The 27,654-nt window shown below is 41.7% G+C and overlaps 2 protein-coding genes across 2 annotated transcripts; one reads left to right on the top strand and one right to left on the bottom strand.

The window, feature by feature from the left end:
- Positions 1-1,752: 1,752 nt before the first annotated feature.
- Positions 1,753-15,705, top strand: klc3 (kinesin light chain 3). The gene is made up of 14 exons (XM_083984386.1): positions 1,753-1,980; positions 3,910-4,158; positions 4,626-4,691; positions 6,029-6,193; positions 6,908-6,983; positions 8,557-8,702; positions 8,823-8,905; positions 9,143-9,230; positions 9,490-9,591; positions 10,698-10,871; positions 10,984-11,083; positions 11,766-11,937; positions 12,200-12,266; positions 12,372-15,705. The coding sequence occupies exons 2-14, from the start codon at positions 3,949-3,951 to the stop codon at positions 12,453-12,455; spliced, it is 1,533 nt and encodes a 510-aa protein (XP_083840512.1). The 5' UTR covers positions 1,753-1,980; positions 3,910-3,948; the 3' UTR covers positions 12,456-15,705.
- Positions 15,706-16,036: 331 nt separating this feature from the next.
- ercc2 (excision repair cross-complementation group 2) lies at positions 16,037-27,305 on the bottom strand. Its single transcript, XM_083984636.1, has 23 exons — positions 27,153-27,305; positions 26,394-26,493; positions 25,261-25,338; positions 24,450-24,512; positions 24,183-24,296; positions 23,876-23,992; positions 23,475-23,591; positions 23,120-23,243; positions 22,827-22,923; positions 21,384-21,517; positions 21,080-21,248; positions 20,674-20,792; positions 20,462-20,531; positions 19,910-19,979; positions 19,386-19,487; positions 19,181-19,244; positions 18,891-19,012; positions 18,384-18,476; positions 18,149-18,221; positions 17,935-18,005; positions 17,353-17,496; positions 16,998-17,141; positions 16,037-16,405 (listed from the first exon to the last, which is right to left on the bottom strand). Exons 1-23 carry the CDS (start codon positions 27,155-27,157, stop codon positions 16,313-16,315), a joined length of 2,283 nt encoding a protein of 760 aa, XP_083840762.1. The 5' UTR covers positions 27,158-27,305; the 3' UTR covers positions 16,037-16,312.
- Positions 27,306-27,654: the final 349 nt, after the last annotated feature.

Below are 27,654 nucleotides of genomic sequence, written 5' to 3'. Positions count from 1 at the left end.
CCACCCAGTTAATCTGACTGCATGGATATGCTAATCTGTGAGAGCAACATAAGTAAACAAAATGCAAGCACTGCACAAAATTAAACCAGGCCTAAGACAAACCACAACAACACACTGGAGCATGAGAACATGTAAGCGTGTGTGTTTGATTGCTCACACAAACACACTGACCCCCATTTATAACCACCAAACAATAAGATGCTCATTTCATTGACTGGTAAAAAGGAACAGTTTATACTGTTTTATGATTTTGAACACTTTTGAACACTTTACACATTTATATGAATAATATTTGTTATAATGGCAGTGAAACATATTTGTGTTTGAAATTGTAATTAATTAATAAGTGTGTTGGTCCAAGGAGAGGAACAGTCAGAGATGATGGATGGATGATTTCAAAATTAAAGACAATTTCAAACAATTTCCAGGGTTGATTAATTCAAAAATATCATTATGATATGTGTACTTATACATGGCTAATAGCTAAACAATGTGTATATAAAGGCAGAGCCTGTATGCTCCCCCCAGTCATGTGCTGAGGCTCAAACACAAACTGTCAGAGTGAACCGTTGATTATGTGTCATTATTAATCTCTCCTCCTGCAGCAGCTCATCTCTCCGGCAGATGGCCGTACGTGTCACGGGCAGGACATGACGGCCAACCCCGGTGCCGCGGTGTATGGTGGGAAACATGGGATCAGGTAAGCTCCTCAGCTCGTCAAGCCTGACAGACACAACGGGACAAATGCAGGAAATCATGAGACTTTGCCTTCAGAATAAATTTAGTAAAACTTAAACATCAACCATATCAGGTTAGGCCTACTGCAATAATACTTAAGTAGTTTTCTATTCCACAGTTTATATGTTTGTTTATTTCTTACTGTTTCTGTCCATCATTCTGTTATGGAAAAATGCAAATTACAATAAGAAGGGATCTATGTGGTGCAGGAAGATATAGGCTCCCTATGTATAAACTACACTCGCATTATTTTGGGGTTGGATAAAAGCCGCAAAGCATCAGAGACTCCATATGGTCTGGGTTTTTGTAGTAGGTTTGTTTGCACATATGAACATTCAGTTCATCATAAATGTGACTAAGCCCTAATGCCACTTTAGTGCAACTTGTCTGCCCGTTGTGTTTTGTCTGTGCATGTAGGCTACAATCACTTGGCACTCCTGCGGTATGGGAAGAATTTCAAGGATATGGAGATGAGCCCGCACAGATAACAGACAGCAATCAGATGCTTGGATGTAAGAAATGAATAACTGGGTTTTCCCCTCTATGGTTTTCCCACAGGTCAGTGCTGTGGAAAGGGTGTGCAAGACTATGAATCAGCTATCATATCCAAAATCTGTTCAAAAACAGGACATGACTCATAATTTGGACACTCTGAAACCATTACTGGGACTAGGAAGAAAACCAGAAAAAGAAAGAAAGAAATTCAACATGGATTGAAATATTTGTTGAAAACACATCAGATTAACTTTGTGTCAGACTTAGTGTGAAAAACAAAACAGACTGTTTGCCTATAAGGTAATTGTAACCAAACTATAGGTTACTTAAGTATCAGTGATACCTAATCCATGACAGCGTATGGCACGTCATTAAAAGCTATGCATTTTTTTTTAATTAATCATTGAAGATCATGCTGTAGGCTACAGTCAGTAACCTATCACAATGTCCCTGCCGTGTTGTTGCGCGCTGAGGCTTTTACTTTGAAGGTGAGAGGCGGAAGTGGCCGCTGCTGGCGCTGTGTAGCAGGGAGCAGCTGAGAGCCGAGGAGGAGGAGGCGGCAGGTGGATGATTTACAGCCTCCAGTTTCCACCGTCTCACCTGTTCAACGTTAAACAAACCGACAGATAGTGTGAGAGGAAATGCTCCGCTGTGTCTGACAGGAGCCGCTGTCCACATCGAGACAACGACAGCAGCTCAGCGTGGACAAAAAGACCCAACCACGCCGCCGGAGCCCGGACTTAGCAGGTGGGCTATAAATAACTTAATGTTGATGTGGAGGTGACGTGAACTCTGCGTCCGAGTGTGTGTGTGTGTGTGTGTGTGTACGTGTGTGTGTTTACATCCTGGAGTTGTGCGCTATTATCATCCACACGCAAACGTGCTGATGTGCAGCAGCAGCTAAAGTGGTGTTTTCATTCAGTCGCAGCGAAATAAAACCGGTTTTATTATTTAATCAGACGGAAACAACCTCAGGCGATGTGACGTAGTTGTGAAACCAACAGACAGAGTTGAAGCAGCTTTACATTGACTTCAAACTACGTTACTCATGACGTGATGAAAACAGACCCTGAGGCCTGTTGCGCCGCCCACAGTAAACACAGCGCATAGACTGAGCGTGTGTGTTACATTTCAAGCTTAACTCTCTCGCGTCCATGTTAACTTGCTTTGGTTATTATAGTTTCATTGCGAGCCTCAAAATATGCAAAGATATGACACAAGTGTCCAGAGAGAGCTCCAAATAAATTGTGATGATCACTATTTACACAAGTTAAAGAATTCACTGTTAACACACACAAATACACTAGCCTACAGCATCTAAGACACGCAATATAATGTAAGACAAACTGATTTGAATGCTTGTAAATGACTGAAAACATTCATAATTCACAGTTTTTAATGTTTCTTAAAGATATGTTTCATGCTATAGGCCTAATCTTGTGTGAAAATCCCAGAGCAGCACTCACTCTCAGACCTGAGCTATAGTTAATTATCACAATTCATTACAACATAAAGTTTAAACAAAGACGGTTAAGAAGCATTGTAGAGTATCTTTGCTATAACAAAACATGCTCATTGAACTCTTGAATACACCTGAGGCTTGTGAATATTTGGACAAGATGCTACATGGAGGTTGTTTGTGACAGAAAAAAAAATCAAGCAAAAGGAGACAGAGTTGATATGTTGAACTACATGACAGTCGTAACGATGTTGTGAACTGTATTTCAGAAATCAGTTTGGAAGTCTGATATATGGTCAGTTTCAGTATTTTTTAGACTTTTTTAGACGTAAACTGACCTAAATACTCATACAGCCGATGACCTGACATGCAAAATGGACTATTTTTACCCGAGCTGATCTGCGGATAATGATCTACCGGCAACATTTCCCACTTCTTTGTTCCTGACAATTATGAAACCACGTTGTGAACATTATGTGTCACTTCTTCCTCGTCTTCACACTCAAGTCTGTTTACAGTCTGTTGTCTGGATTTGTTCAGTGAAATCAACAGGAAGTTTGTAGATGTGCATCCAGCCTGTAGAACAAGTAGGTTCTCTCAGTCAGCAGCCATCATCCACATCCAGAGGTCCTCTCCTCCTCTGTTGACCTTTGTCAAAGGAGACTGGAAGGTAGAGTTTATAGTAAAACAGCCCGGTGCTGATTTTTAAATTCTGCAAAATGCAGTTTAAACTCTGTTTGAATTTAAGGAAGGTGGTAATGTTTGATGCTGAAATCATTGTAGAACTGTACTGATACTATTACTGAGGGTTGCAAAATTACAAGAAGTATAAACCATAAATTTACAAGGTAACTAGGATATAGTTGTGGAAAATATATTGTGGCTGCATAATCTTGGCTACAACAACCAGATTTAATGCAAGCACATTCGGGCAAACCTAAGTCTCTGTGAGCCTGATACAGAACCGTCCTCAACAAGGCTGGACAGTGACACTGACTCCTCCTATGTCACAACTATGACTGCTACCACTACTACTATTATTATTATATTACCACTACTGCTGCTATTACAGCTACCTCTACTACGATGGTAAATATGTTACTTCTTCTTCTGGTGTTGTTACAAGGGTAATAGTCGTGGCTATTGCCCTTACCACTACAAGTGCTTCTAAAGTGACTTGATCATAAATTCACATTTTCTGTTTGTGCTGTTTTCAGGTCAGTTGCTGTAAGTGGAGTAACCTCAGAGGTGGAGCAATGTTGTCGGCGGAGGAGATTCTGTGCAACACGCAGCAGGTGATCGCAGGGCTGGAGGCGCTGAGAGGAGAGAACCGCGGCCTGCTGGAGAGCCTGCAGGGGGCGCTGGAGAGCCGGCCGGAGCCTGAGAGCGGCAGCGTGGAGCAGGAGAAGAGCAGCATCATCTGCCAGTCACTGGAGAGGATCGAGCTGGGGCTGAGTGAGGCTCAGGTACAAAATTACTAACAAAATAGGAAACTCACAGAATTTGAAACGTTCTTATAACTGACAGGAAAATCACAATTTTAAGGTTTGAAGTGAATTCATCTTCCTCAAAAGCTGAGTTTGCTACACAAAAATGCCAAAGTAAAATGGGATAGAATAAATGCAGGCAAACTATAAATATAAAACGAAAGAAAGAAAATAATGCAGAAATGACAGTATGTACAAAATTAATAATTAGATATGCTTTGAAAATACAATTATTATCATTATTATAATCATTAGTTTTCAATTTTCTTATCTTATGTAATTAACTTTGCTATCTACCATGATTCCCCGTACTGTGTCCAAGTTCCACTTGTCTGTCTGAAGTTTGAGGTTTGGTATAGGCATAAGGTATAATTTTGATGTTCATTTGGATTTGCAGTGGCCCTTTCCCTTTGTGCATCATGTTCAGTTGTCTCTTGTCTCTCCAGGTGATGATGGCTTTGTCGGCTCACCTGGGATCACTCGAGGCGGAGAAACAGAAGCTGCGAGCTCAGGTGAGTTTGTGTGGGAGGGAGTTTGTGAAGAGAGAAAGAGCAGGTGGGAGGTCCTCTGCTAAAGGAGTTAACATACTGAGTGACTCAACAGTCCTTCTGCTAAATCCTCCATTGTGTTTTCTGCATGGGTACTTTTAATCCAACTTTCTGCTTGAGGGTTTTTGTATTTTTCTGTTTATAACAATAAAGAATCGCCACTTTATTGTGATGGAGGGATTTGAGTGTCTCAGAGATCCTGGGAGCTGTGTTGTCCAGGTCACTAGCCCTGTTGGGGTCTCCCAAGGCCAGTTGTTCTGAGTGGAGGGGCCAGACTAAGAGTGATTCACATACACTGAATGTACGGACCACAAAGACCACGTCCGGAGTGACCATGCCCAGAACTGGGGCCTCCTCGTGGAGCCAGACCTGGGAGGGAAGCTTGCAGGCGAGCATCTGGTGGTGGGGCCTGATCGGACACAGCCTGAAGGAACAACGTGCTGCCACCCACTACCGCAGAGCAGGAGATGGGAGTTGGGTGCACTGGCATCTGGGCAGTAGGCGAAGGCAGGGAGCTATTCGGATTCCCAGTACCGAGGACTAACCCTAGTCCTTTCCCACCAGTGAGGTGGGAAAGAAAGCTAAACCGGTGCAGGAGTTGGGCTCACCTCAACGCACAGCAAGGGCTCAGGAACCATATTCCTGGAGAGGGGCTGGACTCCTCCAACGTTGTCTATTTGGCTTTGATCGTGTTTGAGGTATTCATGGACAAGACCCCAAGTCTCAGTTTCATCAGAACAAGACCTCCAGCGCTTACTGGAACGGTTTTCAGTGTGAAGTGGGAAGCGGCTGGGATGAGAATCAGCACAGAGTAGAGTTGAGGGTCTGACATCTTATAAAGATGCCTGGAGCTATTCCAGCATGTCCAACTGGGAGGAGACCCCCAGGACAGACCCTGGAGTGGTTATATATCCCTCCTGACCTGGGAAGTGTTGCTGAGGAGAAGGATGTCTGAAATCCTCTGTTTGACCTGCTGCCACCACGGCACAACCCCATATAAATGGAAGAGGGTGGATGGATGGAAAAACAATAAATATATTGAAATCTTCCTCCTTCACCTGCTTCTTCATGTAATCACCCCCACCTCTTTGTTCTTTTTCTATTTCTCCCTCCTTCTCTTCCATTTCTTATATACCCATCCTCTTCTGCCTCCCTTGTTTCCATCCTCTTCCTCCATCTTCTCTCCTCTTGTCGTCTGTTGTCCTCCTTTTTCTACCCTTATCATTAATCATCTCTCCTCCCCTCTATCTTTTCCCCACACCCCCCCTCCTTTGTCTTTGTGTCCTCCTACCCCTCCTCAGGTGCGGCGTCTCTGTCAGGAGAACCAGTGGTTGAGGGACGAGCTGGCCAGCGCCCAGCAGCGGCTGCAGGACAGGGAGCAGACGGTGGTCACCCTGGAGGAGCAGAACAGACATCTGCAGTTCATGTCCTCCATACGCAAATATGACCAGGACGAGCCACAGCTGGTGAGGACAAACACAAATGTGTCTTTCTGCTGTCACTTCTTCACCAGTCCACCACCAGGAGATCAAATGACAGAGGTCTGAATGTGGATAAGGAGCATGGCAACTCTGGTTGAATGAACACATTTTGGCAGTAGGCCCTGTGTGTGCGTGTGTGTGTGTGCGTGTGTGTGTGTGCGTGTGTGTGTGCGTGCGTGCGTGTGTGTGTGTGTGAGAGAGAGAGTGTGTGTGAGAGAGAGAGTGTGTGAACTGGTCGAAATTTAAACCTGCTGTGACTGAAACCTGAGAAAATGTAGTTTAGGAGTGTCTGGACCTGCAACTTTTAAAAACAGTGAAGCCGAGACAAACCACTGTTTCAATTGATTTTAAAGCTGCAGAAGAGAGTGTGAAGGTTAAACTGTAGCATTCCTGATTTACTCACACATTCAGCAGAAATAGAAAAGCATCAACGTTCATTTGGGTTGTGAATGCAACTCACTGTGCTCTCAGTTCTAGTTTGGTTTTGAAAGGAATAGCCTATTTGTTGTTTAGCTGCCTCTCCCCCCTTCCCCCCAAAACTCTGTGTAAATCTGCAGAGTCTTTTTATTAACTGTTGATGTCTAATAGTTCAGAATGTAAAACCCTCATAAAACTTCTGTATATCATGCACATGGGGAAATATTGCAGATGTGATGTGCTGAGATAATTTATCTGCAGTTTATTTGTCTCTCCCCTCAGGATGAAAAAGACACGACCTCCAACAAAGAGTCTCTGGATGATCTCTTCCCTACTGAGGATGAGGAGCAGTCACAGAGTAAGTTGTGTTTACTACAGACGTTCGTGTCCCTCTGTACAACAGTTTAATGCATGTTCATAATAATCTCAGGGAAGGTGTGATTTGCTCATTTTTGTTTAATTGTATGTTGAATGTGTGGAGACTTGTGTTGCCATGGTGTTTACTCTGTGTCATCAAATGAAGATCAGTCAAGGTTATAATAGTCTTGCATTAGTTTTCGCTCCCGCTCCGTGGCACATCATTGCAGCTAATTAACCATAAAATACTTCACATTTTGTACTTGACAACGTTTACACAGTCAATATTGGTCATGAACTGACAGCTGGTGGGGCCAAAAGAGAAACGTAAGCAGGCTTTGGTGTAAAAATAACTGACAGAGATGAAAACTGATGACTTGAGCATTGTTTTTAACTTTTTTTCTCTCCAGTCTCCAGTCTAAAGTTTTTTTCACATCTAGTTTTCATTATGTTGTTAGTTTAACTTAACAATAATAACCTCACTGTGAGGTAAAGAAGTCTCAGTGATGGAGATCTTAAAAGTTTTAGACTATTCAAACTCAAACTTAGTACCTGATTAGATACAACTGGTGTGAAAATGCTCTTGTAATGTGGATGAACTGACCTTTAAATGTCGATGCAGTTCCTCCTGTTATCTCACTGAAGTTTATAATCTGCTTGACTTCCTGTGTTCACTCTGTTTTACAGTGCAACTGTACTTCCAATGCTCATGATCTGAGTCACAACTTCACACACAGCAACAACATTTTAACCTCTGATGTCACATTTTGAGCGTCTGTATCACATAGTGTGAAGCAGTTTAAAGCATATGAGGGAAAAACCAGTGCCTTGCAGTAAGCAGGTCAACAATGTGATGAGTAAAGTAAAGTAAAGTAGTAAAGTAATTCATGAATCATCACTTTCCAAATTGAGTATGACGTTATTCTGTTTCACAGCAGATGTGACTCTTTAAAGCCCCTGTACAGACTTTTCATTTAGTGTTGATTTTGGCGGCCCCTGTGGACGAAAGCGGTGGTGTTTTGCCGGAATGAAGACTGCATTTCCCACTGTCATGAAGACGTTTGTCTGGCTGGCGCGTGTAGATTTGTTTTGGAAATGTCGGAAAGAAGACGGGACTTGCTCTTTTTTTTTTTTTTTTGCAGTGTAATGTATCTATTTGTATCGTTTCGTCAGTGGTCCGACCCGACCATGCCTTCCGGAGGTATAGAATTAGACTACTTAGAAATAGCGTATCTTCACACTGATGGGCTCATTTGCTGTTGTAGGTAACAGAGACACATCAGCAGAAACCAGAGACTTTTGCGTATCCAGTTAAAAGCTCCGTACAGGGGCTTTAAATGAAGATACACAAAACAAGCCTATAAACAAGTATAGGCTGAGATGCTTGAATCTAATGAAGGTGCTAATATGACTGAAGTTAATTTAATTGACTCCTTCCATCTTGGTCTAATTTAGTTGAAGCCAGTTCACTTGGTTTGTCTTGTGTGTCTGTTGTTTGCCAGAGTAAAAGTGTCACTAATTATAAAAAGGGGATGAAAACTCTGCGTTGTATTGATCTGTTTATTTCTGCTCAGTGTCTCAGCCTCACCACAGCAGTGCAGCAGCTGCAGCCCAGCAGGGCGGCTACGAGATTCCCGCCCGCCTTCGAACGCTCCACAACCTGGTCATCCAGTACGCATCCCAGGGACGGTATGAAGTTGCTGTGCCGCTCTGCAAACAGGTGTGTGGGACTTCCATCTCCGTCTCTCCAGCCCCCCCCCCCCCCCCCCCCCCCCGTACAGTACGCAGTAACTGTTGCTGCAGTTTGTGAAGAGCTGAACGTTTGATCATGTCTCAACAGGCTTTGGAGGACCTGGAGAAGTCCTCGGGCCACACCCACCCAGACGTAGCCACCATGCTGAATATACTGGCACTGGTTTACAGGTGAGGCCAGTTACTACGGAGACAAATGCTGAAGCTGATGAAGAAATAAATGGACCAGTTTTGCTAACAATACACTGTAGTTACCAAACACTTTCTGGAATAAAAAGAGCAGAAATGACATGAAAATAACAACGATTCTTCTTGTTCCTGGAACAGTAGAGTTTTTATCAAAACCTGTGATTTTCAATGAAAAGTCTGATCAGAGGTGACGCAGTGCGACGTGTTGTTCTCCTGCAGAGACCAGAACAAATACAAAGAAGCAGCCAACCTGTTGAACGATGCTCTGGCGATCAGGGAGAAAACTCTTGGGATGGACCACCCAGCTGTGAGTCTCCTCTCTTTCATGAAGCAGCCGCAGTCACAGACAATTTAATAACTCATGAAACAGTTTTTCAGTTTTGTTGCCACCAGTCTGTTTTATCATTGTAAATTTCAGAGAGTGATGTTTCATACTAGATATTTAATCTACTGTTTTCTACATAACCTAAAATACTTGTTGCGTTTATGGTTTAATGACGGTCATACAGAGTGAACTGTTTGATTTACATACATGTGTGTGTGTGTGTGTGTGTGTGTGTGTGCAGGTGGCTGCAACGCTCAACAACCTGGCAGTGCTTTATGGAAAAAGAGGAAAATACAAAGAAGCAGAGCCGCTGTGTAAAAGAGCTCTGGAGATCAGAGAGAAGGTAAGAAAAGACACCGTTTTATTATTTCACTTATGAGGAGACTCAGAGATACTGTACTACTCCTAATTCTTACTGCTACTGAACTAAACACCTAATCATCAACCCTAACCCTAACTAACATCAACTAATATAACTATGATTGAAAACTCTGTCCCCTTCACGACCTTACTGTCTATACATAGAATGTGGTCAGGATGTTTCAAGTAGTTAAGAGTTTCCCAAAATACTGTATGTCTAAATACACAGCTTCTATCTCGACCTTTCCAGTGCTATCAGTTTCCAGACTTTGTAAAACATGAAGCCTTGTTGCAGATAAGCTACAACACTGAATCACTAATGATCCACAACAGTTACATTCTACTTACACATCCTCGGTGATAATAGGATACTGTATATGACACATCATTACAGGCTTTGTTTCTCCATTCCTATTTAAAGTTTGTTTTTCTGGGGCACTCTGGTGGCTCACACCATGTGGGCAATGTCCTAAACGCAGCAGCCCAGGTTCGACCCCCGACTCGCAGCTCTTTGCTGCAGGTTATCTCTGTCTCTCTAGTCTCCACTGATTTTCTTTTCTCTTAAGGCCCCCACATACTCGGGCGTACTGTGAGCAGCGCGGACTCCGTGCGCACTGTCCGTGGACGTTTGAGCTTTCATAAAAACAGGTCGATGTGAAGATTTCCCGCTGAGCAGTCTATTGTGTGACACCGAGTACGCGTACGCGGAGTCCGCGCGGTCGTAAATATTGAGCTTTGCGCGCACGGGTCTGGCGGACGTCCGCTTTGGGTCTGCACTGAGTCCGCCTCGAGTACGCGCGGATGTCCACGGACACATGTACGCCCGAGTATGTGGGGGCCTTTACACTGTCCTATACTAACGAAGACATAAAAAGTCCCCCCCACCAAAAAAAAAAGAAGTTTATTTTTCAATTAATATTAGTAATTTGGTTTAAGCATGATTGAACCCAGGATATTAACTTGTACTGGACTGCAGTATTTCTACTGTTACCTCAGTAAAGAACGTCATGTCATGTAATGCGAAAGAGTGTTATGCATTAGATACTGTGATTTTTACTGGAAGTTCTGTGTATTTTTCTTCTCCCTCAGGTTCTGGGTACAGACCATCCAGATGTGGCCAAGCAGCTCAACAACCTGGCACTGCTGTGTCAGAACCAGGGGAAGTACCAGGAGGTGGAGCAGTACTACGAACGTGCTCTGCACATCTACCAGAGCAAACTGGGACCGGACGACGCAAACGTGGCCAAGACAAAGAACAACCTGGTGAGATGAGAAGAGGGTCCCATATTTTCCTCAAAGGTGTTTGTTGTTGCTCAGACACATTCAGACCTTCTCTTCCTCTTCACTCATGCCTTTGTTTCTCTCTCCCTCTCAGGCGTCATGCTACCTGAAACAGGGGAAATACAGACAGGCCGAGGCTCTGTACAAAGAGATCCTGACCAGAGCACATGAAAAAGAGTTTGGCTCTGTAGAAGGTACAAAACACTGACACAGGGTGTCATTATAATTCATGGCTGGTCAGTTTGGTTTATTACATGTTACCACCAGAGAAAAATAACGCATCGCATCATAATGGTTAATCTTATTTTGTAGCTACACTTATTTGTTATATTGGCATCAACAATTTATGATGCAACCAAGAGGTATCTGTTACTGTATTATCTCAATCTATTTACTTTAGAAGTTAAAACACAGGGGAATATTGACAGTCCAAATGTTGTTTTTATTATCAATACATTCCTGGTTCATCTTCAACATCACTATATCTGTGTTCTGCAGCATTGTTGAGATACATTTTACTTTATGCATTTGGAATTAACACTTTATATGGCCACAAATAACAAGATATTTGTGTGTTATGGTCAGCAAGGCTTTTAAATCTTGGTTGTAAACACATGTTTAAATTTCAGTTTGTGATGTTCTGTGTATAGTAACAAAACTTTGTGTGAGTCGGATAATGAAAGCCGAGTGTGATAGTTTGTGTTCTTCTCATGTTGCTTTGTTTGTTTTTAAATGAGGCCCCTGTGTGGAGACTCTAGCACAACAAATCTGTTGCTGCAGAGGTTTCTCTTCAATGGTCAGATGTACATATTTGAAAAGAATAACAGAGACATGAACACAAATGGACAAGGAGCTTTTTGTCCGTCTGTCCTCCAGGAGAAGGTCGTCCCAGCTGGTCTGGAGGGGACGACAGACAGGATGGTCTCAGCAACCTGAAGCGCAGCGGCTCCTTCACCAAACTCAGAGAGTCAATACGGAGAAGCAGCGAGAAACTGGTCCGCAAGCTGAAAGGCGTCGGAATGGAGGAAACAACCCCGAGGAATGCTGGGTAATATTCTGTTACATCAGGGTTAAAACCTCCACTGTGAGTGTGAAAGCAGCTGGAGCAGATCATTTTAAGGAAGCTCATAGATGCTAGATAGTTTTGTTTTTTAATTAAATGTGACACATTTGTCTTTAAATCAGTGTTGGTTTCATTTCCAAAACAATTCTTTAAATTTTTCCAAACAGTAAAACTGAGCTTGTGGGGTTTAGACACTCAGCAGCTTTACAATGATTAACATTTGATTATGACATGCTGTCTGTTTCAGGATGAAGAGGGCCAATTCACTGAATGTGTTAAATGTTGGAGACAGAGACGGTCAGGATGGAGCCCAGGTGAGCAGACTGTTGGTGTTTGGTATATTTTACCTGTAACATGTGTCTCTCATATCATGTGATTATGTGAATTTATGCAATTTATGTTTTTGTTTTGTTCCTCAGTCGAGCCGTTTGTCAGATATTCGAGGCCTGAGCTGCAGCACGCAGAGCCTGTTAAGACGCGGGTCACTCGGTGGGACCAGCTAACACACACTCTCCAACACACCCGCTAGATACAACTCTCTCATACAGTCACTGGACAGATGTTCAGTCTCTGACTGTGCTGAGAAAGAGACCCACAGCCCTGTATCCGTTGCTCACATCAGATGCCCGACACCAAAGTTGATCCCCCCTCAAGAAAACACTCAGATACTTGTCACCACTACATGTGGAGACTCTTAACACACACACAAATACTGACTTACAGAATTATGAAAGATATGTTTGTCTCCAGTAACGACACATGTCTCAGAGAAGTAATGAAAAGTCGCACACTGACTTATTCACGTTGCACTATAACCTTTCCTTCCTGTTCACTTGAACTCCAGCATCATTCCTCCTTCCTCAGTTTAGATCAGAAACTGATTCAGTTTCCTCGTTGTTGTTAATGTTGAACAGTACGGTTTGTCGACCATGAAGACTCCTTCAAACTACTTCAGATAACAGCAGCATTCAGCAAGAAGGTTCAGCAAGACACATTTACATGAACCAGACCACCAGCACATTCTCTGATGTTATTCCTATTTACATTACAAAGTGTAACTAAATTGAGGCTGTGTCCCTCATGTTAACCCTTTAAGGTACATTTTTATTAACAACAATAAGAAAAATATTTTTAGTTTAAAATGAAATCTAAAGTTAAACAAGTGTATGACTTCCCAGATGTTTCTTTTAAAAGAAAATGCTCTCTGGAGGACACAGGGACGTTAAATTGTTTTCACAATGATCAAAAACATGAAGTTTGAATATAAATGTTACCATTGGTTTACGAGGGAGAAGTTAAGCTAGTTTATACTGTTAAAGAAACATATTTATGTAATAAGTGCTTTTGCCTTTAAGATGTGCAGGTCGTTCAAATTATATTTTGGAAATATTTTAAATGTCTAGATGATAATCATAAAAACATAAATGTGTTTACTTCAGCTGTTTTGCACCAGATGTCCACTGCTGTCATTCCAGAAAACAAGGACCACCTTTTTTATAACTTGACTAAATTAAGGAAACTGAAAATGAGACAGACCATCTGAAAACAACCAGAACGCACATATCTGACTTTGAGAGATGATACTGTTTGTAACAGATGGACACTTATACAAATAATCAGTTAAACAATTTATTTATTTAAAAATGTAAAAAGTCCTGCATGTTGTGATCGGCCAGTGAGCTCATTTGGGAAAAAATGTACTCCTTCTAAACACACTGAGCCAGCACATGTGCTATAGTCTGGTCTAATCTGTAATACTGGTGTATCATCACTGTTATTCATTTTACTTAAAAGTACACACACTTCAAAATCAAAATTAAGAAGTAATCTTGAATGTATATGACCTCCAGTCTTCAGATTCACCAGCTGTAGATGAACTCAGAGCCAGTCTGTGTTGGATTTAAACATTGCTCCCTGTGCCACCTCAGCTGTGTCAAACACATGTGGCGGACAGCACAACAAGCCACAGAGGTCACACAAACTGAAAGTAAAGAAAACTGTAAACAAAGAGGCTGACTTGCTTTAGAGGTAAACAGGCATCAGTTATTATAAAATGTCTCAGACAACAAAAGATGACAAGAGTACGAATACACACACACACACGCGATACCCGACTCAAGTAGGACACGCAACATGTGCATGTGATGCAGATGTTAAATTCAAAAACACTATTTGATCTTTTTTTATTAGCTATGTATCTGTCTCATGAAAACAAGTCAACATATGAAGGCATAAGTAGCACATTTCTGTTTTTTTTATTAACTGTAGTGTTTTATTAACTGTAGACAGGGAAGTCAGCCGAGAGAGAGAGGAACTGACATGCAGCAAAGGGCACAGAGGTTATTGTGGTACGGACTAATCCTGACCAGACCCTGGTGAGATACCAGGGCTCCCCCATGTTGAAAAGATAACATGCCCCTGTTGTGTTCACCACTTTTCTCTTACTGCAGTTTTGAGTGCAGTTTCACAACAGGACTTTATTTATTTGGAGTTATGTTTCCGGGCCTGATATTCACTGTTTTGTCTTTGTCCCACCTGTTGAGGATGATCTGACTCTTGAAATGCTAAAAGCTGCATCAAGTTCACCTGCTCTTCTCTAACTGTGTGTGTCCTCCGTGTGGTGCTGGGCAGGTAGCGTTCACTGGGTTTTCAGCTGCCTGTTGTGGCTCAAAACAACACTATTGTGAAAAGCGAGAATCGGGACAAGTCTCTGTAGCTCTGATTAAAGCCACTTTGAGTGGGTCTTTCATCTTCTATGCATATTCACTAAAATGCCTAAAATCCACAATGCAAGTAATTATAAATGATGAAATAGATTTTACTATGATGTAGATTTCTTTGCTCTTTTGAATTTGTTTTAGAGAAAATTACTCAAACTAGTTATTGAAGACTCTAAGTCAAGAAGTCAACACTGCGTAAAACATTTTACGTTAATTCAGATGCAGCTCTGGAAAAGATTAGGGACCACTTCAAAATGATCAGTTTCTCTGGTTTTAGTGTTAATAGGTATGTTTGTTGTCAAGTAAAATGAACACTTTTGGTTTATTCCATAAACCACTGACAATTTTTCTCCCAAATTTGGAATAAAAATATTGTCCTTGAGAGCATTTATTTGCAGAAAATGCCAACTGGTCAAAAAAAGATGCAGTGTTTTCAGACCTTGAATAATGCAAAGAAAACAGGTTCATATTAATTTTTAAACAAAACAACACAGATTTTTTAACCTATGAAACTTTATTAAGTTAAGAAGTTGAGCTTCTGTTGGAATTAAATAATTCAAGAACATTTTGGAGTGGTCTCAATTTTTTCAGAGCTGTGTAATCACTAAATAACTTCACACACTCTCACTTAACTCTCAGGAAAGTTAAAGTTAGACACGAATGCTAATAAACGAGTGCTGCTAGGAAATCTTATCTCTCTCAAAATGATGTGACACTGGACCTTCATGGATTTTATTCCACTCTGCTCCTCCTAGGGCTCGCTCCGACCGAACCATGTATATTCTATTTTTTCCACAATGGAGAACTACTGACTGTACATTTGCTGTGGTAGAAGAAGTCACTGCTGTTTGTTGTAAGGGCTCAAATCACTTGATGTTAGTTACGGTAGAAACGACCGTCTGTTACAAGCTTTATGAAGCTCCTGTATGATTGTGACAAAGTGGGGAGGAAAATGTGTAGAAAACAGATGATATCTCTTCTGATGCTGTGTTTCTTCTGGTAAATATGAACGTTTGTATTTTGTATTTGCAAACTGAAGCTGAAATAAATTACATTAAGACATTAACACCCTGGAGTTTTTAGTCTTTTGTTTACATGGACGTACTACCGAATGTATTTTGCATCTTTGTGATAAAGCAGCTGTTTTCAGATGGCTGCCATGTAAATGTTATGTTTGAAAGAAAAAAAAAATCCTCATGATTAAAGCTATTTGCTGAGAAGAAAAACACAAAACATTTGTCAAATACAAACATGTGTATTTACTCCTGGTTGAAAAACAAATATTCACATGAACTATAAAATGTGACTCTGTACAGCTGCAGGAGTCAAGTAAACAAAAACAGCAGTTTTGTCTGTGTGACAGACACCATAAGGACTGATGTCATACCCACAGAAGGAATAACAATCCTATTGTTGAGAATAACATTCGTAAGCAAAGAGCATCTTCAGTGTCATCTCATGTTTTACTTCTTAATGCATATCTGAACTGTCCTGATGTGGTCAACCCTGCACATCTGGATGTGAGTGGCTTTGATAGTCACCCCAGTTCCGATCGTCACACAGTAATGACGTCCTCATGGCGCTGCTGACCCTGTCGTGGGTGTTGCCATAGTGACAACATCATGGAGTGTATATCACCTTCAAGTCTGGTGAGCAATCTGAGCGATTTTCTGCAGCATCTCCTCCGACTCCAGCTGCTCCAGAGTCAGCAGAGACAAACCCAACTGGTCCTCCTGAGGACAGACACACAGAGAGAGGGACAGAGACTGTTAGACATAATAGGAAACCAAGAGGGTGAAGGGAACAGAATTGATCATAATCTTAATCAATAATAAAATAATTGTTAGCTGAATGAGTGCAGAGGTCCAAGATAGTTCGGCAGTACAGTATTGCCTTTGATTATGCCATAATCATGAGTCAACACAACATGACAAACACAGTACATGCATGTCCTCTCTGGGTGTTTAGTATCTAGTGTGATCGTGAAATATTTATTCAGTGATCACAAAAAGCTGCTGTCTAAACCATAATGAGATGGAACAATCACAATATGATGGTTTTATTATGAATTATCACTTTAAAAAAAACTAAAAACTGAATAAAGAAACACATTTACCCATGTCCATCTCTGGCCTTTCATACAAAACAGACAATACTTTAACACTTGCTTTTATTTACTATCAACATTTTTTGTCTTGATCTTTTTTTGGTTCTTGTGACCTTTTTACTTCTCGGTGAACAATTACAACGCTGCCTAGTTAACACCCCATGCAGTGGAATTGATTAGCAAAAGCAAAGATTTTGAATGGCAGGTGTGAATCTCACCTGTCTGAAAGGCTGAGCCATCTGCCGCAGGAAGTGCTTCGACAGCTGGACGGCCTCGTCCACGGTGAGGTTCAGACTGCCGTCGTTGATGTGCTCCTGAATCCAGCGAGGAAGTTTCCCACGTTTATCTGCACGGGCGTAACGCTGCAGAGAGGGTAGAGAGTTACGCCAGCTTCAGTCATCACTTACTGATTCATCTGCTGCTCCAATAAAGTTACTTCATACTAAGATCAAAAGACTGTGGGACCTGCTAGACGTGAAAGAGAAGCACTATGATGCTGAGAAACTGCATGCATGTTGTTGTACCTCAGGATCAGAGAACACAAACTCAAGCTGGGAGAAAATGATCACACACCTTGTCAGCAAAAATCATGAGGCCGTAGTCAGTCTTGCCTCTGATGGCTCTGCCCACACACTGAGCTGCGTGACGCATGGCATCAAACGTGAGGAAGTCGTTCTCTCTGATCTGAAACTGATCACGAAGATACTCCAAACGAGCCTGCAACAACAGCTCGAGTCAGTGAGGACAAGATATTCTGAAGCTATGACAGTGATGATGGTGAAACCAGGGAGGGAGAGAGGGATGTGATTTACAGACGACACCACGTTCACACTGAAACATCTGTGCTTGTTGCTTTTCTGACTGCTGATAGTTTATTTGAGCTCAGATAGAAGAAGACACAAATCCTCAAGTAAGGGTTGTTCCTGATAATCAAACATCACTTAAATTGTCTAAGGTACAGTAGGTAGAATAAGCTACATCTTGAATATCATGACTAATTTATGTTCCGAATGGTTTTTGTCAAATCCTCAAACTGGAAACCTGGAAATGATGACATGTTAACTCAAATACCAGTTAATTGCTAAATACACTTTGCATTTTATGGTAAATACTGAGTGAGTCCAGACACAGATATCGGCAGAGTGACAGTCTGACCTTCAGGATGCGGCTCTGTGTGTACACATAAGGGACTCCAAACATGATGACTGCTCTGCCAAAATGGTGCACTGAAGAAAAAACAGAACAAGACAGAGTTAGTAATCTGAAGAAACTGAAGTGACTTAAAATTAAATGTAAGCTCAAATATTTTGTAAACACATCAAGAGTCTGTTTCATTTCCTGCTATTCCTGCATCATCAGGGTCACTAACCGAAATCTATTCCTTCAGACACCTTTCCTCTGGCCACAGACAGGAGGATGGCTCCTCTGCCGTTCTCACACGCCTGCCGAGCAGAGATCAATAGAGAAGGGTCAGAGGGCAAACGTTTGGGACCATCAGCACAAAGAAAAACAGAAAATTAAATATTACTATTAGATTTCTGATTTGTTTACTATGAATAACAATGATATTGAGCCTAAGATAAGGTGCCAGGTGTCAGTCTGACCTCCTGGTATTTCTCCAGGGCCATGCTCGTCTCTGCAGCATCCGGAGTCTCAATGAAGATCAGCTTGTTTCTCTGGATGTTCTCCAGGATACCCTGAAAATAAACGTGGAAAAAAGTACATCACATCACACCTCTGTCCAAAAGTCAACCCAAAATATCACAGTTTAAAGGGTCAACATGAGAACACATTGTTTTTCTTCCTCTTGTGATATGTTATTGATACAGAGGGCTAATATGACCAGTGTGATAAGAACAGATGGAAATTAAACCATGGTTTGGGAAAAAAAGTAACGAAAACTGTACTTTTTTAGTTGACCTAATTTCAGAGTTTATGACCAATGACCTGCACTGCAGCCTGTCACCAGGGGGTGGCCCGGGCGTTTCACTTTTACCTTTGTGAAGCTGTGATGTGTCATCTACCAAATTAATTCTGTCACTAGGGTTAAAAAGAGTCGGAGCACAGCACAGTCCCTCAGGTGTGTGTGCTGTGTGTGTTCATACACTGACCTGCTCATACCAAGATGCTACAATGTTCTCCATGTAGACGTAGCTGGTGAAAAACGCCACGATGCCGTCGGGAACAATGGCAGACATCTCCAAAAGGAGGTTGCCGTAGTTACGTATCACAGCTGGAAACAAAAAAGAAAAACAGTTGTATGTGAAATAAGAATAATATGTTTTGTCCTAAGATAAAAAAAAAAAAAAACAAGAAAAAACAAAAATGTTTTGACATCAATTCATATTTTTCTTTGGAACATCTTGCTGTGATAAATAACAGTGGAGATGTTTCTACTGACCAAAATCTTCTCTGGTCTCAAACTTAGAGCTCAGGGCCACCTGGTCGTTTCCCCTTCCAACGATCTACGTAGGACAACAGAGGGAGAAAGAGAAAAAGAAGAAGAGGCACATGATCAAGGATGTGGCGATGTGAGACCATTTGTGAATTTTGGTCCTTGAACAGTTCCATAGTTTGTTTGTTTCTTTTTGAAAGTGGTTACACACCAGAGGACAGAGGCAGGTACGGGCCAGCGTCATGGTGAATGACGCCATGGTAACAGGGCGGAAGTCCAGGATTCGGGGATAGATATCCAGTGGAGACAGAGTCTGAGAAGGACATTTTTTAGTCATTAGTCCTTGTCAACAAGTAATTTATCTTGTAAACACAGGCTTTCTGGCTTTATGTAACAAAATAAAACATCATATTGACTCATGGATTTAATATAGAAGAGACAGTTGTAAATAAAATGGCAATAATATGTTATGAAAAAAAAAGTACCCAAGACTGGGAACCGAAGTGAAATTGAAGTGACAAGACAAGTTAACAAATTCAGTCAAATATGACACGAAGCTGCAGGATTATATTTCAGACACATGAAGACGTGGAGACTCTCCAGTAGGAGTAAAGTTAAGTTAACTATTCAAACAACCCCCCCTCAAAAAAGGCAATAGTCTGAAGTGTTACAGGACTGAAACATCCTCTCTCCCCAACGTAAGCAAACAAAGAGAGACAGAGTGAGAGCTCTTACCCCCGAGGTGATGATGACTGACTGAAATCTTTGAAAAACGGGTTTAATCGCTATAGATGGATCCATACAACTGAGGACAGAAATGAACAGAGAAGACAGAAAATCAAGATCCATCACTTGTTTTCACTGTTTATGTTACACAGATCTGCATCGTCTTACATAATTGATACCCTTTGATTGATTGTCAACCTGTGAGAGCCTGTGTCTCAATCCAACAGAAACATTGAAAGAACATCATCATCATCATCATCATCATCAGTGCGTAAAACGACATCCAACAGCTTTGCTTTTCTGACTTTCAGAACCAGGCTTCAGTCTTGCAGGATTGGTCGACTGCTGAGATGTTTAGTGGGTAGATGGAGGATGTTTTTGTTTCAAAATGTGAACATTGATTTTTGAAGCCTGGAGTCTTTGCCACTTGTGAAACTATCTCTGGACTCATTGGTGCTGATTAACGACCATAAATCTCATATATATTTTTACATTTCACACCGTTGTGCACCTCTGCTAACATTATTATATGCATTATATTGTTTATTAACTCTACCCCACCTGAAGTGCAGCACAGGGTTGGCGATGGTCGGTGTTCTGTCTTCAAAGGGCTCAATGATTATGGTGAAACCTTCAGAGAGAGAGAGGAAGATGTTCAACAAAAGAGCAATACTATCAAAAAGAAACAAATTAAATTCCTCAATAATCCCTTTTAACACAGCAGAATTCACTCAAAAGACAAGTCAGAATACAGAGGTTCAGTGTTTCAGTACCTTGGCTGTATGTGCTGACAAGGGTGGCGAAGTTGGAGATGAGAGTAACAGCTGAGAAGTCTGCGACGTCGGCAATCTCCAGAGTCCGTAGTAATGACTGCAACCGCTCTGCACAAAACCTGGAGAGACGCAGAGGGGAACAACAGACAAGTGTTATAGGATATCTGAGACAATTTGGTGTAGATCAGATCAGATCTGATCTCAGGTATGGGTGGGATTGCTTCGCCTGGTTTAAGAGAGGTTGAGTGAGCTGGAAGCTGCTGACAGGAAAGGAATGAGAACAAGTAATCAAGCTACTGAAGCAGAGACTGAGGACGTGAACAATCAAGCAAATAACTGAGCAGCAGCTGATCATGGAAGGCCGCAGCACTGATTAAAGCCCAAATTCAAGCAGAAAGACACTCACCTGAGGGGCTTGCGGTCGATGCAGACTTTGTCGAAGATGTCTTTGAGGAACTGTGGGGCGCTCTCCTGTACGACATGGTGGACCCTCAGACGAGACTTCAGATACTCCAGGAAACGTCTCAAGAAACCGACAAAGTGCTCGGCTGTGCGAATAGTACCAGGAACTGCCTCTGAGAGAGAGAGAGAGAGAGAGAGCAGGACAGAGTCAACTTATTGGATTTGTGTTGTCGTATAAACAATAAACTGCAATGAATGGAAAGAAAAGAATGAGAAACTAAATAATTGTAAAATCTTGTTGGTTGTACCATGAAGAATTTCATCTGGTAACACAGGATTTGCGAGGTAGACGTCCGTTTCCCTGGCAACGTTGGCTTCCTTCAGCCCTTCGACCAGTCGCCTGTACTCCTCCCTCAGCTTAGCAGCATCCGTCTCCTTTATACTGTCAGAGAGCAGGAGAGGCAGAGAAAACAAGCTGATACACTCCACTTGGTAACAATGGTAATATTCATGCTTGTATTAAAGGTCCAGTGTGTAATAATTGGTACGGTTTATTGGCAAAATCTGAATATACTACCCATTAATATATTTGCACAAGTGTATAATCGCTATAAAATACAATTTGTTTGGTTTTCGTAGCCTTATAATTCTTCTTTTATATCTACATATAGCAAGGGTCTTGCTTTAGAGAGTGTCGCCATCTTGCACTACCACGTTTGTACAGTAACCCGAACGGATTAATCCAGCCACCCAGAGAGCACGTTTCGCGAGTTTCGTGTGCATAAATAAACCAACGAAGAAGAAGGCGGAAGGAAAGAAGAAGGAGTAGGAAACAGCAGACATATCGTGAAATGGTTTAGATCTTCACCTCATCGCTCCATGCTCTTGACTCTAACAAGTTTTTTTGGCCTCGGAGGCCACCGTCACTTTGCCGACAGGAGGAGTGAGTGCGAGTGAGTGAGCTCTGCAAACTAGAATCTGAACACTAGATGTTTCCCCCCCATTTTACACACTGGACCTTTAACTGACTGTCATTTTTTATTTTGACAGGACAGCTGGAAAGTGACAGGGAATGGGGAGAGAGAGCTGTAAATGGTAAAATGTAAATGGTCTGTATTTATATAGCGCTTTTCTACCTGAAACGATACCCAAAGCGCTTTACAGTACATCACATTCACCCATTCACACACTGATGGCGGAAGCTGCCACGCAAGGCGCGAGCTGTGGAACGAAATGCAGCCACTGGGTGGAATCGAACTCTGGGGCCACCGCAGCGAGGACTGCAGCCTCTGTTTATGGTGCACCTGCTCTACCGAGTGAGCTATACGACACCCCTAGTTGACTGCCATTTAATGTTTCAAGAAACCTTCAGTCAGTGCTGCTCTTCCATGGGTCCTTAACAATACATACGTACATGAAAGCTGAAGTCAACCAGATGAGCAGCTGTCGTGAACATCAGAGAGACAGAAGCTCTTTGTTTATGGTTTAATGCTGACAATGTCGTGTCTATAACTCATTTTATGATGCCATAAGTGTGCAGACTTCCCATAAGATGATTGGGGAGCAATAGGCACAGAAAACCATGGTGAATTGTGGGATACACATGGTTCTGACTACTGTGTGGGGTATGTGCAGTGTGCAGAGTGTGGGGAAGGTTTCAGATGTCGAACACCATCTTGTAGGTGTGTGTACTGAGGTGGGGTGGGCTCGGTGTTTCAGAGCTCCTGCTGCCGACCTCTCCAGCCTCTTACTTGTGTATGGTGTTCTGCAGAGTGTCCACATTGTTCTGGCAGCGGTCCAGTGTTCGCCTCGTGATGTTCACACTCATGGAGTCGATACACACGTTGTCTGAGGAGAGAGGAAGAGCGTGGAAAAGAGGTGGAATTAAAAGAAGAGGAGATGTATAAATTAATTTACAACAATTAATGTGATGGCACTTCTAAAAAAAATCTGAATCATAAAAGTAAGCTCAGATTTTGTGACACCTAAGATTCATTTCCATTTCATTTCCTTTTATTACATTAAACTCAGTTCAGTTCCTCACCTATATTATGAGCCTCATCAAACACCACCACAGAGTTCTTGGCCAGCTCTTTGGACACCAGGTCAGCTATCTTGGGGTCCAGCAGGTAGTGGTAGCTGTACACCACGATGTTGGCATGCAGGATCTTAGAGGAAATAAAGTCAGGACAACGGTGGTTTTCAGTTAATGAAACAATCACTGAAAGAATTTTTTGCAAAGAACCTTTTTCTTTTCTTATCATAATAAAATACTCTCACAGTTATCTGCAGAGCTGTTAATTTCATTATTTTGCTCTTAAAATGCATTCGCCTTAAGATTTACCAACTCAAAATCTACCAGGCTGAATGTGTAGTAATGTGTCTGCAATGCAACGTACCGAGTAGCGTGCCAGATAGTAAGGACACCAGCCCTTCCTCCTGCCAAAATCCTTTAGATCATCAAGGTTGTAGATGCCAGGAGGCAGAGGCAATTGTCGGCCGACTGCATCAAACTCCTGCAGAAAAAGAACCACAACAAGTGATGAGGGTCATGGAAAGAGGAGGAGCAAACCAACAATTCTCAAGTCAGGTCTTTCATTTGGTTTACTTTAAATTGTGATCAAGATCTGCTTTATCTGTTGTAAATATTAGTCATTCATTTAATGTGGTTCACAAACAGTTTTTTTTAATAAATGAGCAAAACCACAATTGTATTTAGCTGCTGCAATTGATAATTTTTGTTCAGTCATCTACCGTACTTCTGCTCTGAATCAGATGAACTCAGGTGACTTCCTCCTACCTCATAGAAACGACAGACCGGCTGGTCCGGGTTGCTGTGGCGTTGTGCACGAATGTAGGACGCTGTCAGACTGTGGCACTTCCCATCGACCTCCTTTCCAAAGCGTAGAGCGCTCACCTGGACACAAACACAGAATCCTGGTTCCAGTCAAGCCAGACAAATGTTTGTTTACTCATTTACACACGCAGCAGACAAGGAAGAAGAGAAAGCTCACTCCTGTATCTAAGAGAGAAGATAACAGGTGCTTCACACACGTTCATGTTTCCTATGTGGTACAGTATGTGATTAAAACAGCAGGTGTTTGTACCTCAGGGTGGATGCAGAGATTTTTCCTGGAAGAAAGAGCCAGAGCCAAGAAGTTGTTGCTTTCTCCAGTTTCCTTGGTATAAAACTCCATCAGTTTCCTCAGCTCCTCCACAACCTAATTACAAAATGTAACACAAGTTGTGATTATACAACATCTTATTATTATTATTTATATTTATATTGAGCTGATTGTTAAAGAGTACATGGGACATATGAAAAGAATAAAGTAACTTGAGCTGAGTGTGAGTTTGTTTGACACTGGACTCACCTTCTCGATCTCGGGAACGGTTCTGGAGCAGTAAATTAACTTTGTCACCTCCAAAGGAAAGGCCTGTAGGAGAGAAGAAGGTCACATATGATTATGTGGCACTGTGTAGTGATGGGACGTACTGTGCAGAGGCTTCGGGGCGTGTGTCGAGAAATCCAGGAAGTCTTTTATGAAGTGCACTGCACATCGAGGCTTGCTTCATTTAGCGCGAGTGACGTCACTACTTGCAATATAGATCCCCGCAAAATTTCCGTTACTGTTCGTGTTGGAGTTTTGCCAATTTCCAAGCACAGTGGGAAAAATATTGTTTCTCAATAAAAAAGAATAAAAACGCCATCATCCTAGTATTCATAAGCACAACTCCCATCTTTTAAAAACAATGCAACAGTTTTTAAAAGAAAATCTCATGTCCTATTGGAATTATTTAAACATGACAAGTTTTTTGACATTAATAGACCTATATTACCATTACACATTAATTAAAATGTTAGATAAATGAATGAGTGGACCACATAAAATCAAAGTTAGTGTTTTTTTTTTTTTAATTCTTGGTGGTGATAATTCCTATTCTGACACTTTTGCAAGACAGACAGCCAAGAGGCATCACAAATAGTTGAAATGAAAATAAAGGTTTTGACCAGCAGGGGGGTTTGTGTGCACATGAAGCCTCGAGAAATGAACCTTTTTTCAAACCATTTGGATGGAAAGCTTCAAGGCTTCATGAGGCTTCATCTGGCCACTGTGCTAGTGCGAAGCCACAGTGGACAATCACTCCAGCACAATCTGAAAACACAGAGACACTTGAACTCACCCTTTGGTAGGCAACGATGAGAGACAGCAGAGAGATGGTCTTCCCTGTTCCTGAGGGCATCTCCAGGACTCCATGACCCTGAAAAACACACAGAGAAACTGTGACTCTAACATGCGTGAAGACAGTGTCTGTACTGATCAACAGGTTGGGAAGTCAATTTACTCAACTATTGCACTTCAGTGCAACTTTGAAGTAAGTTATACTTTGCAGTTTGTTCGCAGATTTAGATCATTAATGTCAAATATATTCAGGGGAATAAACTGTGATGTATCTATTATAGGTTTCTCATGGTACTTACATGGGTTCACTCTAATGGTGAAACATTTTTATTTCAAGTGGAATTTAAAATGAAACTTTACTTGCAATAATATTTTAGTACCATGGTTTTACCATTTCTGATTCAGTCAAATTCAGATCCGAGCACTTCTTTCACAGTTGGTCTTGACATGCACTGTTAGGAACTCCTGTACAGCTGTTTATTCATGCAATTATCCAATCAGCCAATCACATGGTACCAATGCAGGTCAGCGGTACCAGTTCCAACATCTGAATCCTATAACTTTGACCTGATTTTAAGATGGTATAAGTCTTTTTGAAACTGTTGATCTCCTGGGTTTCATCTCAGGAGTTTACAAAGACGTGCAGAAAAACCAGGTGCGCAGCCGTTCTGCGGTCCATCATCTGTCCAGATGGACTGGACCAGAGTCTGGTTTGAGGGGACTGAATTTCTGCCGAGGCAGTAGATGATTAGGTCAACAACATGAACCCGTGGATCCGATTTGAATTGTGTCCACAGTCCAGACAGGTGGTGGTCATTAAAAGGTTTGGGGTACATTTTTTTGTCTCCCTTTCGCCCCTTAATACCAGTCGGCAATGCCAATCTCTGTCTGAGTATAGTTGCTACCCATGTTCATTCAATTATGACCACAATTAAATTTTCTTTGCGAGTGTATGTGTATATCATACTATGGTCTGAGACTTCATCATGTTTTCTTATGAGTGTGCAATATACTTGCAGAGCAGCAAGCAACAGGGGATGAGAATGAGCTGTTGACCTACTACGACACATAGTGTAATTTACCTAAATGATCTGTATCATGGGCAATAAACAGAGACACTAAAACAGCACCCACCTTAGCATCAAGTGTCCTCTTCAGCTCCAGCATGTACGAGTACTGCTCAGGATAGATGTAGTCATATGGAAAATACACCAACAGACCCTCGATGTTGAGCCTGGAATAAAAACAATGCAGTATTTGAAACTGATTCATCACATTTGCCTCTTGAAACTTGGCAAAATCTTATAATTGTAGTACATATAATTACATTTCCCGACACTTTTACCAACCACACTGTGACAGCAATGAAGTAATGGTAAAACCTCAAATTATTTAGGAAGAGCATCAATGTATTGTCACGTAAGTTAGCCTATTTCACATCTTAGTCAGTGCTTCCCGTTTAGTTGCAGCAGTACTGACACCATCACTACTCATTAAACATGGTCTGAGCCTGGATAAACAAGTACTGAGTATTTATTCACCTGTCTGTCACAAACAGAGACATTTAAAGACAACAGAGGTGTGAGGTGTGGATGTGACAGTCTGTCAGTGCAGCTCTTCACATGTGCATGAAGCTAACTTAGGCTAATGTGGACTGACGCAACGTAGTTTTGTAACGAGCCGCTTCTTACGGAAACACATCGACTAAACAAACACAGAGGAAAGCCTGAATAAAACCTCGGCTGCCAGGGTCACGTTTATTGTTCCTGTAGCTAAGTTCACGTCGGAGAGTTAGTTATTGTTAAACTTGATGCTATCATGATGCTAACTCTGACAAAACAATAAGAAGTGCTTTTAATATTTTCTGTCAAAGCGGGGAAAAAAACCACTCACTTCATTTTGATGAGACGTGTGTAACAGCAGCTCCTCTACTTCAACAGCCACTGGGGTTATTTTGAAATAATCATTAATAACTGTGGTGTGAGTGAAAACAACACACACATAGACACACAGAGACACACGCAACAGCATCGGTTCAAAGCTTGAAGCTCCGCCTCCCGCTTCTTCCTCGTCTCCTTCCTCTGTGGTTCCTGGAGGACTTCCGCCCTCTACAGGTGGAATAATAAACTGCATTGGGGCTAGTGACAAAAAACAACAACTTTATTTTCACTGAGTAATTTTTTTTTTTTTTTTACAGTATACAGAGAAAGAGGGAAAAAAATATTTAGAAAAAGGCACACATGGGCAAGAGAAAATAAGCAGGGGGTAGCCTAAATGAGTCATAATGATAATAACATTTGTAGGATACAAGATCCAGGGTTTAGAAACAGCAGGCCTTTTTGTTCCATTTGTCCATTTTATTTTCTCCTCGTCAAAACAGAGCAGAAGCCTTCTC

Source organism: Trachurus trachurus (genome assembly GCF_905171665.1).
Source record: "Trachurus trachurus genome assembly, chromosome: 13".
Lineage (NCBI taxonomy): Eukaryota > Metazoa > Chordata > Actinopteri > Carangiformes > Carangidae > Trachurus > Trachurus trachurus.
The sequence above is the reverse complement of the archived record's forward strand: the minus strand, read 5'-3'. Positions and strand labels throughout refer to the sequence as shown.